At 50.5% G+C, this 20,080-nt stretch overlaps 1 protein-coding gene across 5 annotated transcripts in view; it reads right to left on the bottom strand.

The window, feature by feature from the left end:
• Positions 1-6,862: 6,862 nt before the first annotated feature.
• Smurf1 (SMAD specific E3 ubiquitin protein ligase 1) overlaps positions 6,863-20,080 on the bottom strand; it is a 95,344-nt gene continuing 82,126 nt past the window's right edge. For 4 of the 5 annotated variants that reach the window (XM_076560718.1, XM_076560714.1, XM_076560716.1 and 1 more), the window contains 7 exons: positions 17,496-17,610; positions 15,865-16,043; positions 14,753-14,890; positions 13,657-13,777; positions 12,819-13,020; positions 11,071-11,155; positions 6,863-9,894 (listed from right to left, as the gene is read on the bottom strand). In XM_076560718.1, the coding sequence (XP_076416833.1) occupies positions 9,795-9,894; positions 11,071-11,155; positions 12,819-13,020; positions 13,657-13,777; positions 14,753-14,890; positions 15,865-16,043; positions 17,496-17,610 (940 nt within the window). In that variant the 3' untranslated portion in view covers positions 6,863-9,794. The remainder of the gene's footprint in view (positions 9,895-11,070; positions 11,156-12,818; positions 13,021-13,656; positions 13,778-14,752; positions 14,891-15,864; positions 16,044-17,495; positions 17,611-20,080) is intronic. The other variant, XM_076560715.1, reaches the window with a different exon arrangement.

Raw genomic sequence — 20,080 nt, 5'->3', positions numbered from 1 at the left:
CCCTTGGAGCTGGAGTTAAGGTGGTCATGAGTCACCAAAGTGGGTGCTGGGATCCAAATTAGGTTTCTCGAGAATGGGAAGAATTCTTTACCACTGAGCCATCGCTCCAGCTCTGTCTTGACAGTTTGTAAAGATTTTTTTTTTTTTAGTTGTCATAAAATTGTATGTATCTTAGCTAGAGAGCTGGCTCAGTGGTTAAGAGCATTTACTGCTATTGGAGAGGACCAGCAACCACACCAGTGACACAAAGCCACTGTGACTCCAGCTCCAGGAGTTCCCACACCACAGGCCTCTGTGGGCACTTATACTTACGTGCACACACATCCATAACGGGACCTATGGGGGTCCTGCCCCTCGATAGTCCTCTTCCAGGGTCCGGGAAGAATCTACAACCAGCTGATAATTAATCTCCGATGATAAAAAGTGAATCTACTCTTTAAAAACAAAACTCTTTAGTCCATACACTTTATTCTTCTGAGTCAGTTCTCTCTTACACAGCTTCTACTCTGCTTTCATGCCTGGCTCCTTCCTTGCCTGACTTCTCTCAGCATCTATCTGCTGTCCCCTCTAAGTTCTATCTTAATTCTCTCATCTTACTTCTGCCCCATCTAGGTTCTCACCCATCTAGTTCTTTCCCATCTTAGCTCCCCTCTCATCTCCTTGTCTCTCATCTGGCTCTTCCTCATCTTGTTCTTCCCCATCTGGCTCTTCCTCATCTTCCATCTCGTTCCTCTAGTCCTCTCTTCTAGCCCTTCAGTCTAGTTCTTCCCCATCTCAGTACGTTCTTCTCCAGTTCTTCCATCTCTTTTCTCTTCCCGTCACCCCAGCCTCTCCATGGGGTCTTAGCTGCTTCTCCCTTCAGTCAGTACTCGGTGTGCCCACATCCCCTCACCCCACTGTTCACAGTCCTCCTCTGTAGCTGTCACCAAGCCTTGCTTACTCGTTTTCAACAGCTGAGCTGTGACGTAGATCTAGTTTCCTTAGGTCGCAGCAGGGAACCAGGACTAGACCACAGCTTCCTGCTATCCACACCAGGCCAGCGAGGTCTGGGGACAATGGCATGTAAAAATTAGGCAATTTCCTACTATTTTTTTAATTGTACATTTATTTGGGGGAAGGGATGTGCTTGCCAAGGCATGTGGGGGGGTGGTCAGATGAACTTGTGGGAGTCAAGGTTTTCTTGCCAAGTGGGTCGGTCCCGAGTATCTAACTCTGGCCACCCCGTCGGCCCCTTCCTGCTCTGTGAGCTTCGGCTCCTCTTGGTTGTGTTTGTTTATTGGTACACATCTCCAGCCGGTTTCCGGAGTACCTAGGGGAGATGTTTAGTCTTCTCTAGTTGGTCATCTGTGTTCTTGTCTGGGACCATTTGAGAGTCTAAAGTGTCATCCACCATATTGCTGACGCCATTCCCTAGACATTTTATTTTGTGTGTGTGTGTATGTGTGTGTGTGTGTGTGTGTGTGTGTGTGTGTGTGTGTGTGTAGCAGGGATGTAGATGTGGGTGCATGTGCACGTGTAGGTCAGAAGACAGTGCTGGGCCTCAGCTGTAATCCTCACGACACCACCTCACTACCTTCAAAACGGGGACTCTCATTGGTGTGGGGCTCACCAAGTAGGCTAGGCTGCCTGGCCAGTGAGTCCCAGAGGTCTGCCTGTCAGGGCACCCCTAGTGTTGGGACTGGAAGCACATCTGTGAGGCCCTGCACTTTATGTAGGGATGGAAGTCAGGTCCTCATGCACAGGAGGCAACCGCTTCACTGTCTCCTCAGCCTAGACATGATATTGTTAATATACTGTTATCTTCATGAAGTTTAATGTGTAAAAGTATGAAGTTTAGAAAATGATTCATTTAATGTATGTGAGTGTTTTACCTGCATGTATGTGTGTTCACCATGTGTGTGCCTGGCGCCTGGAAGGTCAGATGAGGTAACTGGATCCCCTGGAACTGGAGTTAAATATGGTTGTGTACCACCACCATGTGGGTGCTGGGAACTGAACCCACCACCATGTGGGTGCTGGGAACCGAACCCTACTCCTTTGCAAGAGCAGTCAGTGCTCTTAACCACTGAGCCATCTCTCCAGCCCCAAAGGGTAAATTTTAACATGACAAACTACAATTTATTTAAGTAAGTATATTTGTCATAAAAGTAGACTGAGTTGGGGGCTGGAGAGATGGCTCAGTGGTTAAGAGCACTGACTGCTCTTCCAGAGAACCCGAGTTCAATTCCCAGTACCCACATGGCAGCTCACACCTGTCTGTAACTCCAATTCCAGGGGACCTGACACCTTCACACAGACATACATACAAGGAAATCACGAATGCACATAAAAATAAATAAATCTTCTTTTAGAAACGTAGACCAAGTCCAGCCTTGAGCTTACAGAGATGCACTATGAGGAACCTGCAAAGTCCAGCTATAGCCAAAAGCACCAAGGACCGGCCGGCAGCCATCGTCTCCCATCCTGCTGGGGAGAAAAAAGGAAAAAAAAAAAATCACCTCATAAAATTCCTTTTAAATAAAGTGTATTTGTAAAGTGAGCCCCAAAGAATTATAATTGTTGCTCAGTTGCCATTTGAGCCTTTAGATAACAACTTAGCTGCCAACATTAAACTAAATGAGGAAAATAATCCAAATCACTAAGAGGAGAAACAGGAAGTCGCTGTTTCCAGGCGAAGAGAAAGAACTCACTAAGTAGCAAAATAAAAAGGCTGTTCTTTCCGCAGCCAGAAATCAGAGAGGATGGAAATAGTTCCCTTTCTAAAACTTACTGTATATTCTGTATGTTCTCAGTAACACCAGTCAAAGCCAGAGAGGACAAAAGCCAGGTAACTGTCGAATATAAGAAATGATTGGCGGGCCGGTGAGATGGCTCAGTGGCTAAAGGTGCATGCTGCTCAAGCCTGGCACTCACGTTTGATTCCCAGATTTCCAGCGGCAGGAGAGAACTGAATGCAAGAAGTTGTCCTCTGGCCTCCGAGTGCACTCTGTGGTCTGCCCTCTGCCCTCATCTACATAATAACAATACACAATAACAGTAATAACAACACACTTTTAAAAGGAAATAATTAGTGGGCTAGAGAGATGGCTCAGAGGTTAAGAGTACTTGTTGCTCTTGCAGAGGGCCTGGGTTTGGTTCCCAGCACCCACATAATGGCTCACAACTATTATAACTCCGTTTCTAGGAGATCTAATGTTTTAGGACCTCTGAGGGCACATCACACTTGCAGGCAAAATAGTCATACCCATAAAGTGAGTAGATTATATTTTTAAAAGGGCAATTATTAGGGCTGAATACGTAGTAGAAGGCTTTACTGCACGCATGAAGCCCTGGGTTCCATCTTCAGTCTCCCGCCCCCCACCACACAGGTAATCTCAGGTACTGGTGCTCACCTTCCACCTTGTTCCAGTCTCCTGTTTGCTGTTGCAGATGCCACGTGAGCTGGCCCACACATTTCCCAGCATTCTCCAGTCTCTACCCCTCATCTCTACAGGAGCACCTTGTTTACAGGCACGTGTTGTGTCCAACTTTTATACGGGTCCCAGGGATTCGAACTCAGGTCCTCACACTTGTGTGGCATGTGCTTTATAGTGACATCATTTCTTCAGGAACTTCATTTTCTATCATTGTTTTTTTCTGATTGTGGTTAAATGATTTGTTTGCGGTTGTGTGTACATGTATGCATGCGTGCATGCACACACCTGCCAGTCTGCCTGCCTGGCTGCCACGTGTGTGCTAGTGCCCACAGAGGCCAGAGAGGGCATCAGATCCCCTGGAGATGGAGTTAGAGGTGCTTGTGAGCCACCTGATTGGGTTCTGGGAACTGATCCTCCGAGGCCATCTCTCCAGCCTGTTTGGGAACTTTTAAAAACACATTTAAGGGCACTGGTGACTTCACCTTTCTTCAGACCCTTTGGTATATATTTACTTTCTGCTGACATGGGGTCTAGCTATGTAGCTCAGGATGGCCTGGCCTTCACTGTGCAGCCCTGGCTGTCCTCCAGCTTTTCATCCCATGTGCAAGTTTCAGGTGCTGGAATCACAGCTAAGGGTCACCGTGCTCAGACTGACTTTAGCCTAATTAGGTTTTAGCCTACCATACTGGTATCTTCAGAAGTCCCTTCCCCGGACCTGAGGCTCCTCCGTGTCCTCACATAGCTGCTGCCCCCTAGGCAAGTTCCCATGGCCATCCATGTCTTCCCCAAAGACCCCCGGCCCTTCCCTGGCCCTTGCACAGGGCTCCAGCTGATCCCAGTGTGGTTCAGCTCTCGCTGCAGCATGGCTGAGCCGGGACTCGGCAGGACTGGCATCGCCGTTGCCTGCTGGGCCCTGCCGCTCAGTCCTGCTTGGCCCTGCCTGCTGTCCCCGTCTGTGCAGTGTGCTCGTCCACAGGCGTCTCCTCCCCTTTGGCTTCTGACTGCAGCTGCTTCCCTGCGGCCAGAGTCCGGGTCTGCAGCCTTAGAATGTCTTCTGCAGTTAGTGTACCTTCCAGTGAGTTCTGGGAACTGAACTCTAGGCGACACCAGGTGCATCTTAGGGCTTCTCCCGCGACAGCTCAATGTGCTCCTTCACACACTACCCTTTTGGCTTTCCAGATGAGGTTTTGCTGTATAGGCCAAGGTAGCCGTGTTTTTTGTTTTGAGTCAGTGTCCACAGTGTAACTCAGGCTGGCCTCAGACTCAGATCCACCTGCCTCTGCCTCCTGGGTGCTGGCATCAAAGGTGTGAGCTGGTTTCTCACTCTTAAAAGGCCAACACTTACTGAATATTTACTAGACACTGTAGTAAATGCTTCAGGGCCACTTAAAAAAAAAGTGTGTGTGTGTGTGTGTGTGTGTGTGTGTGCGCGCGCGCGCGCCACGGTGCACATCTAAGAACAACTTTTCTTTCGCTGAGGGATTGGGGGATTGAACTCAGGTTCAATCAGGCTATGCAACCAAGCATGTTTACCCACAGCTATATCATTTGGCCCAACATTTTGGTTTCCTTCCTTCCTTCCTTTCTTTCTTTAGATAGTATGTAGCTCAGGCTAGCCTGAAACTCTCTATGAAGCTAAGGATGACCTTGAATTCCTGATCATCCTGTCTCCACTTCCCTCATGCTGGGATGACCTGTACCACTGTTTTTGTACAAAGCTAACTGGTGTGGCATCTTCTCTCCAGAACAGACACTTTGCTGACATCATGAGTGACGAAAATGAAATTTCAGTCACCATCTCCCACAGCCCTGAGGGACCTGGACCTGGACATGCTGGAGTCCCCAGTGCTGTCAACACCTGACACTCGGTCCCATGACTAGAGTGATGTTTAGCACCAAGCTGGGCAGGCAGGTAAGAACATCTTCACTGCCAGGCAAAAGGACAGGACATCGTGGGTAGAGGTAGCAGATGGGATCAGGTCACCCAACCTGCCCCCTCCTGTGGCAGCCGAAGTGCCCATCGAGGCTGCAGGAAGCAGAAAGAGGGGTGGCGTGGGAGGGCATTATGGGTCATTGTGGCACCTTGGGCCACATCTTGGGTGCTCGGATGGGGCAAGGTCTAATCGCCCTGCCTGCCAACACCAAGTGGGATGGCAGGGAGGAGGTGCCAGAGCAGGGGACTGAGGGTGGACTAGGGGCCCCCAGTGGCTGGGGAACTGGCTCAGTCTGGTATGAAAAGTGAAAACTACTCTGGGTGGAGGACGGCAGACAGGCAGTGTAAGTGTACAGCTTCCCCAGGACACCTACCCTGGCCCTGCACGAGGCTCCGAGTCAACAGGAAAGCCTGTGCATGTGGTCTGCGGCCAGGCTTGCTCAAAGCTCGGGGCTGAGTGTCTCCCCTCTACAGGCAACTGTAGTCACTTGGCTTTTCAGGAACAGTGACCCAGTCATCTCCAGCTGTGAACTGGAGGCCCAAGCCCCCTCCGTGGCCGAAGACACTGCCCTCAGCATTCCCTGGTAGGTGGGGGAGAACAGGTGTAGATATGGCAAGTGACACCAGCCAGCCACCGTCCCTTGAGATGCTCTGACGAAGCAAGTGTCTGAAAGCTGTGTTCTGTGTTCCACTTGTTCCTGTGCTGAAGTTCCAACCTTTGCGACAATGGACAGGTGAGCCCCCAGGAGGGGACTGGCTCCTGAGGTGGAGCCCTCGTGGGAGACCTCAGGGCCCTTTATTCCTGCTGCTGTGTGAGTAGAGCAAGGAGGCATCACTGAGGACGACGATGTGGGTGTGGGGCCCCCCAAAGATGCAGATCTGTCCGGGAGGGAATCTGTTGTGCACAAGCCACACCGCCTGCTGTGTTTTTTACAGAGACGGAAGAGCCCGAGACTCTTCTGGAAAGGAGCAGAGTTCTAACTGCGAGCAGCTGCGACCCACACAGCACTTCCTGGGTAACCCGTGTCGTGACACCGAGGAGGGGCGCATCACCGCAGAGGCAAAGAAGTGGTATCTTTGAGTTGGGACAAGTTTACCACCATGATGGACTGTCTTAGTTTTATGAGAAGCATCTGCAGTAGGAAGGGTCCTCAAAAGTTAACCCAGGGCATGCTGACCCGGGGTTTCTAGCCGACTGTGAGACGGACTCCAGCAGGTGTTTGTGCACTCTTGTTCTGGGCAGCCTTACTCTAAATAGCCAAAAGCAGAGTGTGCAAGGAGTTGGCTCGCCAGCTGCTGTGGCCGGCAGAGCGGTGACCGGGGAAGGCAGTGTCCACCTCCAGTCCGAGGTGGCCGGACAGACTCGACTATACTTTCCGTGGAAGCCCTGCTGTTTCCACTTGTTCCCCCAAATCCTAGCTCTGCCTCTTTTCCTCAGAGGCTGGGCCAACTGCGGGTGAGACTACATACATCAGAATCTTTTTACCACATCAAAGTCACAGATGCCAAAAAAAAAATGTAAAGTCGTGAGTTTATTGCATATGTAACAAAATGAACCTGACCTCCCGGGTCCAGCCTGCTCTACAGTCAACGTTTTGTGTTTCCAGCTGGTTCCACAACTGCATTAAATAGAACTAGCGTTTCTTTAAATACTTCCGATTCGGACATAAAACAGAACATTAGTGTACAACTGTCACAAGGAAATGGGCAATAAAAACTGGGAGAGCAGCTAGGGTGGCAGCAGCACTTCAAACAGGACCTTACAAAATAAATTAGAATACATTATAAACACATTTTAAAAAGCCACACTGTTTCAGAAGGCTGCCATGTGGCCCCCACCTGGCTGCAGTAGGGTGGGGCGTTTTCTCTGCGGAAGGTCAGTCCAGGGTCCACCCATCCTGAACTTGACCGTGTGGCCAAGCCAGTGTAGGGCTCAGCATCCCATCTTGTGGCAGACTCTCCTAACAGAAAGCAAGAGGCTGGGACCCACTGCCACCCACCCCGTCGCTGCAGCCTGGCACTTCTGAAGCACTGTGGAGCAGAGTGGTGTTCGCTGCGTCCCTGAGTGTGGCTGCTGGCCGCTGGTGAGGGGAGCCTGGAGAGCTGGGCTCCTGAAGCATCCGGGTGACATGGCAACGGTGGATCATCTGGGGCCACCAGGAGGGGTGACAATCGAGATCTTACGTGAAAGGGCTTCATCCAGACCCAAAGCAGGGCAACAGGAGCTCTGCCGTGGGCCGGCCACAGTGTCCTTTGAGGAGCTTCAGAAGGGCCTAACCGTGGTAGACAGACAAGGAGGTGCAGCGGTACCAACAAAGGACGGTGCTGCGCGGACAGACGAACTGGGGGAGGCTGTGACACTCAGAACCGGCAAAGGGGGGAACCCACAGGCAATGCCCGCGGAAAGACTTAGAAGCCTTAGTGGGTGGTCTATGTGCCTACTACCAGTCAGCCCAAGGGCCCCACCTCCATCTTCCTCAAAGGACACCTGACACGGGACTCCTAAGGCTTGTCCCTCATCACTCCAACTCCACACTCCGGCAGCACATCTCCAAAGCACAGGACCCTGGTTCCTTCATCGCTGCAGACTGGCACAGTGCGACAGCAACAAGCAGGGTTTCCAGTCTCCAGAGACTGTCACTCTGTGAGGTCTGGCTGGTTCCCATGGACTGGCTGCAGCTAAGGGCACAGGCTTCCTCACACTTTTCAATACTCTGAGTCCCAAGGGAGCTGGGTTTTAGAACCCCCTCGGAAGCATTAAGGTAGATGAAATACAGAAGCCCTACCGGGGCAAGGCAGAAAACTGAGAGACTGATAAGGCCCCAATCTGGCCTGGAGGGTGGGACGGATTCCGTTTTTGTGCAGTGAGGTCTACCAAGCATCCTTTCTGTCCCCGAACCGCAAACCCTAGAGTTTGGCTGACTCAAACTCTGCTGTACCAGTGGCCACCGAGCTGGGTAAACCTCTTGGGGTAGGGTGTGTATGACCTGTGAATCCAGCCTCCCCCAGTCACTTGGGAACTGCTTCCGGAGCAAGCTGGACAGAAGCAGCAGGAAAAGGAGAGAAGACACTTCCCATCCCTAGCCTGAGGGTAAGCAATGAAAAGAACACAAAAGCCAAGTGGCCCAACAGGACCTTCCTCATCATCCACACACAACTTGAACTCATGGCTGAACCTGAACCCCGGTACCAATGAAATGTCTTGCTAATGAATTACCCTGTTCTTGCCCCCACCACAAACAAAAATGACAAAACCACACACAGACTATCGGCTGCTGCTCTGCCTTCCACCAGAGTTCAGCTGCCTGAATCCAGACCCTCTGTTGAAAGTCACTGCTTCTGAACACTTGTGCAAATTGGAAATGGTGTTAAAGACATGGCGTTAGGCTGGCTTTGGCCTTGCTCATCAGAAGACGAAGACTGAGCAAGCAAATTAAGTAGAACTGTTAGCATCACCATTGCCACCGGGGAAGAGGGCCATGTCGGGAGGTAGAGCCCCCGCCCTGTTACCACAGGCTCCATCACACCCCGCTTTGTGCATAGCACCAACCCTGGGGAGCTGCATCAGGGGACCCCAGGTCAGCGGCCTCTCCTGCTGTCCCATCCAGTGGTTGTGGTGACAACAGCGTTCTGTTAGTTTAGCTCTTAGCAATCCCCATGTGAAAGTCCATTAGCATATCAGGACAGCCAGGAGCCTCCGGACCCTGGCACAGGAGTCGAGCTGGACCCGGGGCGATCTGAGCCTGGTTTTGGTCATTCTCTGATTAGCTCCATGACGTGTGAGAATTTCAGACTGGGTAGAGAACACAGCAGATGGGACTTTTAAAGATTTCCCCCTGTGCAAAACCATCTTTTTCGGCCAAGATACCCTGAAAAGAAATCCCTGGGCCTCCAGTGAAGGCTGCTCCGATTCCTTTACCTCTCAAAGGGGAACACATTCTGCCTCCAGCTCCCTGCCTTGGTGGGATTCCAGCAAGCATACACTGTGCAGTTCTTTCCTGCTTAGAAATCCACCCGCTATCTGGACACGCTGCTAGCTGGATGTCTGGAGTTTGAGCTTAGTAAGCTGTCGGCAGCTGCTGAACTTGAAAAGGGCCTTGAGGCTGCACTGAGAGGGAGAGCTGGTACAGAAACCATGCAAACCCCCAGGGGCCCAGCTTGGCTCTGACCATGCCCACTATGCCAAGGAGGCTGAGGGCGAACCCTGGCTGCGTTTTATTGGATGGGTGATGGAAGGGTGGGCAAACTATAATAAAGGAGGATAAGTGGGTGGGAGCCACCTATTAAAGTCCCCTGGCTTGCCCTCCCCAAAGGGGGAGGGAGACGAGCCTTTTCCCTCGGGTTTCTGGAATCTCAGGCCTCAGCCCGCCATGCGGGAGGCGTGCAGACGCCATATGCTTTGGGTCTGGTGGTTGTGAGTGAGACTCTCTGCCACTGGCCACTCTTCACTCCACAGCAAAGCCACAGGTCTCCTCGACTGCCGTCAGCAGCTTCTCATAGAGCTTCTCGTAGGACTCATAGGGGGGGATGTCAATCCGGTTAAAGCTGGAAAAGGACAAAGGACCGGAGTCACTGGGGGTCATTCGTCTTCAGTGCAGTGGGGCGTGGGGCGGAAGGTGGGGTCCTATCTGTGGCTGGGAAGAGCCCTATTCAGTTCTCCACACACATGCTTCAGGTTTCAACCCAAGTTTGTTTTTGTTTTTGTTTGTTTGTTTGTTTCTTCTAGTCAACCCACAGCAAAATCTCAAGATCTACAAACTCAGAATAGAAACCTGGGCACTAACTGCTCACCGCTCTGTCTCCAGGTGTGAATTCTCTACACTGGGAATGGCTGGCTGTGGTGTGCACTGGTGACCATCCGGTCACCAACCCCTACTAGAGCATGCTGGGTCTCAAAAGCCAAAGAATGCCAAATCCTAGAAAGATGAGAAGGATACCAACCTTCCCACTTAAGGTTTCTGGGGGAGACTCATTTCAAGTATTTGTGTAAAGAGACACATTTATTGTCTCATAGTAATTTTAAAAACCAATAAACAGAAAGCGGTGGCCATGAAAACAGTGAGAGCCAGGAATGGTGTGAGAACCTGGGTAAAGGGTGCACTGTTCTTTTGGATTTTTCATCTAGATCTGAGACGCTAGGCTTACCGAAGGACAGAAGCCACACACACTCATTCTATAGGAACACATGCCAGATCATGCTGAGGCAATCTTGGTGTCCTACATGGTCCTGGGAATGGATGTGTTTTTAGCCCATCTTGAAGATGTGAACAAAAGTCGGGATAGACATAAATTATTCACTCCAAATTTCATCATTAGGCAACAGGTGAACCTTCTGTCCTCTCATGTAGCATCCCCACAACCCTGGAAACTAGTGTCCTGAAGGAGAGCTAATGAATCTGAGACAGTAGCTTTAAACTACCAAGTAACTAATCCACTGTGGAGAACATTTTCAGTAGTTGTGAGAAGGAAGGTGGGCCATCCATCAGTTAACAGTGACCGCCTCTTTCTGATGGGTGTGCACACACAGCCCAGGCCATCACGAGCCTGCAGGCCACACTCATAGGCAGTGGTCAGCACAGCTTTAACTGCTCTGTATCACAAAGGAACGACCCCCCGGGATCTGCTGACTCAAGTACCCGTCTCATTTGAGCCTCGGGTGGGATCTGAGGCTCTGCTGAAGACGGCATGAAGGACACACGGCCCCACAGTGGCCAAGCTTACCAGGTATGAGCCTTGGGTAGGTTGTCCGTGTTGGCGTCTATCAGGTGGATGGTGAAGAGCCGGGGCCCTGCCGCGCCTGTAGAGCCTTACAAGACAACATTCTAGTTAATGAACTTCACAGACAAAGCCTGGGGGTGCCTGGCCAGGAGGCCCTGGGGCAGGGTGACTCATTCCTAAACCCCAGGTACTTAGAGCCCCTACATGTACATCATGGCTGGGAACCTCTGGGGGGTAGCCGAGCTAGAGATGGTTTGTCTCCACACTTTAGCTCACAGGAAGCACCAGCCACTGGACCTTCCAGGCTGCAGTCTTCCTGGATGCTTATGGCTTTTCCTGACCACTTGCTGCGCAAGTCAGTTTGGCCACTAGTACGTGTTGTGCTGGTAAGTGTGTTACACACTCCTCAGCAGGGCAAAGGCTGGCAGTGCTGAGGCAAGTTACTGAAAGGGCAGTGTTGCCTAAATGCCTTGCTCTAAGGGGCATTCATTCCTCTCTCCCATGGGACCAGTCACTCCAGGACTGGATGGGGACTCGGTCCCATCCCTGGCTCACACCCAAGCCCATCTGGTCTTGGATAGTATTAGTAAGACCCTTGTGACAGCAGGGGTTTTTCTCAATGAGACCATTTGGTAGGCAGGCCTGCTGTGGGGAAGAAGTTGGAGATAAGGAGAGAAGGGTGTGGGGTCACAAAAATCTGAACCTCCACAAAAACTCCCTACCCAACAACCGTGTTTTCCTTAGCGGGCAGAGAATGAACCCCATGTCCTCAGTATGTCTTAGTTCATCGCAGTGTGAGGACTGCGAGCCCTGCTCTGGCCGTCCACTCGGGGCGGGAGGAGCCCAAGTCCAGGTCACTAGCAGCCGGTGCTGAGACAAAGTGCAGAGTCTGGGCTGCTGGGGAGGAACCCTGCCATTCCCGTGGAGCCTCGGCAGTCCGGCCTCACTACGGAACTAAGGTGGACTCCGTCTCTCAAGGCCAGTGAAGACTCCACACTTGTAGCAATCCTAGAATGTTTACACTCAGGTGTCCTCCCTCTGACTCTTCACCAAGCCCCAGAGGTTGGTGTTAGGTGGCATCTACCTTGGGTTGTGGACACCAGAGGTTAGCCCCTGCTGCTCCTGGATGCAGAGAACCATGACCACACCTAACAGAAACTTTGAGATCTTCAAAAGGATGACGGGACCCCACAAAGATGATTCCACATGGACTATGATAAAGCCATTAAGCCGATTAACAGCATGGAAAAATTGACTTTGGACTACAAACTGACCAGGACAATTTCAAGATGACTAGCTGAGGATCCAGCGAGGTGAGGTAGCTGCGGCTTGTTCTGTCTCTCTGATCTTCCAGTGTTCACCCCAATAACTGGCCTCAGGTTTGATTTTATTAATAAGAACTTTTTTTTTTTTTTTTTGGTTTTTCGAGACAGGGTTTCTCTGTGTAGCTTTGCGCCTTTCCTAGGACTCACTTGGTAGCCCAGGCTGGCCTCGAACTCACAGAGATCCGCCTGGCTCTGCCTCCCGAGTGCTGGGATTAAAGGCGTGCGCCACCACCGCCCGGCAATAAGAACTTTTAAGATTCATGCAACACCTGGATTTTTAAAGAGACCTTGGGACCCACAGGCCCAAAGTGGGCTGCAGTGTGACCCTCCACCTGCCAGACACCACAGTGCCACTTGCTTCTGTAGCAAGGACAGAACACAGCAGTCAAAGCCCTCAGGGAATGGCCCTGACTCCACATCAGTCACCTTGCAGAGCCTTGAAACCTTGAAGAGGAACTCGGGTGGATCCTGTCACGAACTGCAGAAGTCTGGCCCTCCTCTCTTCGTCGAAGGTCTCCACTGCCTGCCAGAACCACCTGACGATGTTGCTGTCGGCCACACAGTGCTTCAGGCGTGTGTTCGACTTCCAGTCATTCAGGTCTATCTTATCAAGCCCACCTATTATCAGCTGGGGAAAGGCATCAGGCTGGATGTTAAATCTAAAATGCCCAAGACACTGCTCCCCCAACCCCCAAGACTCCTCCTACTCAAGAAGCACTGACAGTGTAACTCCCAAGCCGATCAACCTCCTCTGGGCTGCAAATGGAGCAGCTCCCAGGGGGGCAGATACCCCAAACCTCAGAGTGACTGGGAATGGCCGACAGGGCAAGAACTCAACAGGCCGTGTGGGGAGAGGGGACATGCGGCATGCTCTCCACTTGTTTAAAAGCTTGTTCTAAACTCCAAAGCTCCCAGTCTCACAGTGGGCAAATGGCTATGAGAACAATCTGGAAGGCATAGGCCACTTGGCACCAGGCAGAGATTGCAAGGAATGAATGAGTCACTGTCCAAGTCCACGACAATGACATGTTCTTAATCTATTAACAGCCAGAATGGAAAGCAGAGAACTGAGCTGGTGGAGGCCTGGTGCAAGGCAGAGGCTGGAGATCCTAAAAATCCAAGGCACAGACACCTGGGATTCAGTCACTAACTGTTGTTGCCGAGGGGACAGACAGCACCCAGTGTGTGACGCGACAGCTGAGATGCCCTCAGTCTCCCAACAGCAAGCCTGCAGTGACACCGAGTTGCCCATGGTCTCACTTACCTCTAGTTCCTTCTGATCAAAGGGCTTCAGTAAGTGTTGGGGAATGAGTTCATTAAACCCTTTCTGAAGTGCTAGAAACTGGGCTTCGATTCCTCTCATAAACCTCCAGTTCACATACAACCTGAAAGGAAAGCCGGACATTGGAGGCGACTGGGGAGAGGCCACGAAAGCACTGTGTCCCCCCAGTGGTTGATGCAGCTGTGACAATACATCAAATGTGAGGTGAGTGTAGAACCTGCTGAGAGATGCCAGCCCGCTCCGGCCCTCCCTGGTAGCTCTTAGTTTGCCTGTCTGGTCTCATCTTTAATTACTATTATTATTCTAAGCGTATGCATGTTTCCCCTGCATATCTGCATCATCTGTGTGCCTGGTGCCCTTGGAGGCCAGAAGAGTGCTGGAGCCCCTCAAACTGGTTACAGCCGGCTGTGAGCCAGCATGTGGGTGCTGGTCCTCAAGAAGAGCAGCCGGTGCTCTTGGCCACTGTGCCATCACCGCAGCCCCTTCCGTTCGTTCTCTTTTTGAGACAAGGTTTCATGTGGCCCAGGCTGGCCTTAAACTCACTGGCCTGGAACTCCTGCTGACTTAGAGCTTCTGAGTGTTGGGGTTAAGGCCTGTCCCATCCTCCCCTCCCTACCCCAGCCCCTGGAGAAAGGGTCTGTGGAGCCCAGAATGGCCTGGACCTACTCCTGTGTCAGCCTCCCAAGTGCCGAATGAAAGGTCTGTACCACACACCATGCTACACCCAGCCTGTCAATCAAGTTACAAATGAGCCAGTTCTGACAGTCTGGTTTCTTACAGAAAAGGCAAGGAGGCTTAGTGAGACCTGCCAGAACTAAGATTTCCAAGAGGGTCTTGCAAGGCATGTATGACAGTGTGACACACGCACAGTTCTGAACTGCCAGTGCACATAACTGTCCCTCAGGCTGGAACTGGAATGAGGAGTGGGCTCCTTGGACATGCTGGCAGCCACTGCTGACCCTAGCTTGCCACCTCTCTATCCAAAGCTGAGCTGTCACATGGAGTCTTTCTTACAGATGCTCCTGACAACACCTTCTGCTCACTCCAGGCCACCACTCCAGCCAGCCCTGCAGATTACCGGACATATTCCTTCTTGTTCTCCTCAGTGACGGGCACATTTCTGCCATTGGGTTTCAGTTCATGCTGAAGGATCCGCCCAAAAGCATTGTGCTCCACGCAGAAGGTATGGTCCAGCACTGGCGTGATGTCGTTCTCTCTGGGGACACAGGCAAAGGCTATGTCAGAGAGTTCTGGGGGGCTGTGCTGGACAGCTGGCAGACACAGCTCAGTCCCTGTCTTTAGGATTCTCATTCGTGGGGGTGGGGAGGCCACCGTTAGCCTGTGACACCAGGGGACATGAGGCCTAATTGCTCTAGGAACTGAGTCTGGGAGGAGAAAGCTCATGAAGACGCAGCAGAGTCAAAAGGACTCAAGCCAGGAAAATAAGGCTTCTCCTTCTCAGGGCAGTCAGTCTTCCTTTCAAAGGCACCTGCCCCCACAAAAAGCACTTGAAATGTCAGACTGTCTTTTTATCTGCCCAACTTCTGGACAACCTGAACAGGAGTCCCCACAGGAAGCCCCGCCCCCAGCCCTGATGGTGGAGCAAGCAAAGCCAAGGAAAACGTCCCAGGCCAGACTCCACAAGGCAGCTTCCCTGGCCCGTCAGGCCTGGGTCTTCACAGGGACAACTAAACCATACTTCATCCTGTTCCTACCACCCTGCAAAACATTTTCGTTAACTCTGAAGCAAAGGTAACTAAATATTAAGTTTGTTTTGATACTTCCTCTTGCCTTCTACAGATCGTCTGAGAAACTGGAGATGCTTGTTTGTTCTCTCTCTCTCAATCTCTCTCTCTCTCTCTCTCTCTCTCTCTCTCTCTCTCTCACACACACACACACACACACACACACACACACACACACACACACCTATTTGTAATCAAACCTTAATAAATAATAAAACAGACCAACTTGTGAAAAGAAACCTGCTGAGCATCATTAAGAATATGTCAGTTAAGAAATTCTGTTACATCTGTTTTGTTAATTTGTAATTGCAACCCAATGCTTGTCACTGTTATAGTTAAGTTTTGTTACTCTCTTTAGTTTCATGCCTATTCCCCCAAAAGCATGTGCACACACAACAATCCCGTCAGGAGCTCTGGGGCTGTGGGACAGGATGGTAACACTCACAGAATCCACACCAGGCTCTTGTGCAGTTCTGGGTCCACTGACTCCAGGTCTGACAGCTGGATGGGTTTCCCCAGGAGCTGCTTGTAGAACGGAACTGTGAAGCCCCCGTTGATGTAGTGTCCATGGAACACAGCCAGACCCATGATGCGGCCCACAAAGTGGAAGTAAGACAGATGGTCCTGTAGGGGGCACCAGAGAACAGCGGGTCATTGGGAAGATGAGCTGCTGGGATGGCCACAGGCTTCCCGCACGTTTCCAGAGACTCAGGGAGTAACAGGGCAGATACTCAGCTGTGGCCAGACAAGATAAGGCTGCCTGCCATTTAGCCACAGGGTCACAGGGCATTTTTTTTTTTTTTTGGTTTTTTTTTTTTTTTGAGACTCACTTCTAACTTGGGTGGGATTGGTACTGGCAATCCTCCTGCCTCAGCCTCCAGAGTACTGGGATAACAGGTGTACACCACTGTATCCTAGCACTAACACTGTGTGTGGAGGTCTAGTGTCTCTCCCTGAGAACTCAGCCTGGTACAGAATGAAGATGTGGAGACTTCCCCACAATTGAGAAGGCTGTTTCCCGCCCAACTGGAATGGTTCTGGTTTCTAAGTAGAGAAAATTCATTTTTCTACTTCCAGCTCTGAATTAAAATTACCTCAGAAACTTAACTTGTTTAAGAAGTTAACTTGTCAAACTTAACTTCCAAGACAGTTGAAAGTTTATTCTCGTGTGTGTGTGTGTGTGTGTGTGTGTGTGTGTGTGTGTGTGTGAAGGTGCACACACATGTGTGTGCCATAGCCCAAGGTCCCCATCATTCTTCAGGTGCTGTCCACTGGTTTTTGAGCCAGGATCTTTTATGGAACCTGGATCTTACAGATCAGGTGGGCCAGCCAGTGAGCGCCAGGGATCACCTAGCTTTGGGGGAGGGGAGAGTTGTTTGGTTTTGTATTTCTCTTTACATAGCCCTGGCTGTCCTGGAACTTGCTCTGTAGACCACGCTGGCCTCGAACTCACACAGATCCACCTGCCTCTGCCTCCAAGTGCTGGGATTAAAGGCGTGCGCCACCACCACTTCCCGGCCACAACTGGCTTCCTATGTGGGTTCTGCAATCTGACTCAGGTCTTCATGCTGGTGTGGATGAAGCATCGTCCCAACCACAGGTTTATTCATACTTGAATTCTCAAGTAGAGCTGGTCCCTAACTCCAACCCTGTGGCCTGGTGACACTGGTAGTGGTCCCACACAAGTCCTCATGGTCTTATGCCCATCCATGGATGTGTCTCTCATACCTACCACGTGTTGAATGCTCACACTGGTGGCCTAAAGAGCTAATGATGGAACTTGTCCACTTTTGATCAGAGCATGGACTTGGTAACCTGGCTCTTCAGATGGCATCAAAACCAAAAACACATGATCATTACCAAACCAGAGTGTCCCCAAAGGGTGGCAGCTGAGAGCCACAGCCCAGCCCCCTACAGACAGCAGGCCCTGATTTAAACTCGGTTGAAATCAGGTTCTACAAGTCAGTGCTCCCACCTCTGCCCGAGCTCTCCTCAGCATCATCTCTAAGTCACCAAGTATTGGGGGAAACCAGATTTGCCTCAAGAACTCCAGCTGGCTTCATTGGGAACACTCACAGGGTTGACGGAAGAATCTGGGTTGATTTGCAGTGTGTAAATATTGTCCGTGGAATACTGGAAGAGTCCATAATACGGATTCAGCATTTCATGGCACAACAAATATAGCCACTCCCTGGGAACAAAAACAACACAGCTCACATGTATCAGTTTCATTTCAGCTAACAGTATCCTTTTCAGGCTTTTTTTTTTTTTTTAAAAGGTGTGTGTAAATGTATGCCACATGCATACATGCAGTGCCCAAGGAGGCCAGAAGAGGGCATCGGATTCCCTGGAGTTAAAGGAAACTGTGAGGTGCCATGTGGATGCTGGGAACCAAGGTCAGGTCCTCTGCAGGAACAGGAAGTGCTCTTAACTGCTGAACCATCTCTCCAATTCCAGTTTCTAAGCAGTCTATAGTAAAGAGTTTCATAGAAGGTGAACAGTTCAGGCTCTAGGGAAGCAGAGACTTTATGAACTCTGCCTTTTTAATTTTCCTGCTGAATTCTTACTTTAGGCCATAAACATGGACCATTTTCATTTTTTACATTTTACTCGTGTGCACCTGCTTATGAGTCCATGCAAAGGGCAGAGGCTGACCTCAGATGTCTTCCTCAACTGCTCCCCAGCTTATTTTTTGAGGTAGGCTGGCCAGTGAGCCCTTGGGAGCCTCCTGTCTCCACTGCGCAAGCTCCAGGATTAAACTGGCACATGCCACTATGCTGGGCTTTTGTGTGGGTTCCAAGGCTTGAACTCAGGTCCTCCTGCTTTCAGGGCAAGCACTTTACAGACTGAGCCATCTCCACACCTATTCATCACTTGTATAATGTAAAAAAAAAAAAAACAAAACTAGATAAATCTAAAAACATTAGCGAATGCTAACGGTTTTAGAAATCTGGTGAGAAGACACTGGTTAACTGATTTTCTAAATTCCTTTAATACTTGAATCACTTTACTCTTAAAAAAAAAAAATCCCAAACCCAAAGTAGCCAAACACAATAACCACTTCCACTGGGAACTGAACCAAGGCTGTGGCGGGGCTGTGAGGCACCCTGCTGTGGGATGGGTTCAATCCTGCGATACCCAATGGATGGACCCTGCAACAGCAGCCTACTGTGGTGTCTGTTACTCTTCAAACAGAAAGGAGGCAGGTTAGCAGAGTAGCACAGATCAGAGCCATCTGTCAAGAAAGTGGCGGAAACACACAAGAGATACAGGCATGTCAGACCAAACACGGCAGAAGACTAATGCTCTCCCAGTCTGACTTCCCGCTACACATCCTCTGGGGACCGTGGGCCTTCCTTGGCCTCGGCTGCTGGAAGTGTGCTTCCCTGCTCCCTGTGCGACTCCCTAAACACTCCTCCCTCATCTGGTCCAGAGTACAGGAGAGTAGGGCTGAGCAGATGCTGTGATGTGCAGCTGCACCCAGAACCCAGGTCACCAGAGTCCCCAGGTCTGGTGGCTACTGAACAGCTGCAGGTCCTACAGAGCACACGGGGATGTGAGAGGCTCCAGTGAGAGGACTTAATTACGCATCAGATGTATCTGCTTAGGTCTTCATTTTATAACTGATTACGGTGGAATTCAATAAACCAGTGTTAGAACCCCCCTCCACACACACACCCCATAATAAACTAGTGCGGTATATGGTAACTTAGAACCCCCCCCCCCACAAATACCCCATAATAAACTAGTGTGGTATACAGTAACTTAGAAAACACCACACACACACACACCCCATAATAAACTAGTGTGGTATACAGTAACTTAGAAAACACCACACACACACCCCATAATAAACTAGTGTGGTATACAGTAACTTAGAAAACACCACACACACACACACACCCCATAATAAACTAGTGTGGTATACAGTAACTTAGAAAACACCACACATACACACACACACCCCATAATAAACTAGTGTGGTATACAGTAACTTAGAAACCCACACACACACCCCATTGCCTTTAAGCACTGAAGCCAAGGTAAGGAGCCCTGCAGAAAGAGAAAGACAAACGGAAAGAGATGGGAAAAGGCAGACAAGAGGAGGCGCTTTGAGGAACGAGATTCCCGTGCACAGCAGGATCCACGGGGTCATTCTAGCACTGGGATCTGGCCAGGAACTAAACAGTTTCCCATCAAGTGTAGCCACTGCTGGGGGCACAGACAAGAGAAAACTTCCGTCCCACAATGTTCCACAGGGAGAGGCCAACAAGTGGCTGGGACCACAAAGCAGATGCAGCTTCAGCTGAGAGGAACAAAGGAACAGATCTCTAAGGAGATGGCTGCAAAGTCTGTCCCGGGGATTTTCAAGTTTATGGGGACAAAGAAGACAAGCCTGGTTTTAAAAAGAAGACAGGTGTGGTTGTTCACACCTGTAATTCGAGCACTCAACAGGCTGAAGCAGGAGGATTACCTTAGGTTCAAGACCAGTCTATGCTATGTATTGAATTCTGGGATAGGGAAATGGGAAGGAAGGAGAATTTGGGAGGGAAGAGAAAAAAAAGAATTCACAGACAAATTCTAAAGGGCTAAATAGTATTCTTAATTTAAGAGAAGAGGGGCCGGGGAGACGGCCCAGTGGATAAAGAGCACTGACTGCT

The sequence above is a fragment of the Peromyscus maniculatus genome, chromosome 23 (genome assembly GCF_049852395.1).
Source record: "Peromyscus maniculatus bairdii isolate BWxNUB_F1_BW_parent chromosome 23, HU_Pman_BW_mat_3.1, whole genome shotgun sequence".
Lineage (NCBI taxonomy): Eukaryota > Metazoa > Chordata > Mammalia > Rodentia > Cricetidae > Peromyscus > Peromyscus maniculatus.
Note: the sequence above shows the minus strand (reverse complement) of the source record. Positions and strands in the feature narration are given on the sequence as shown.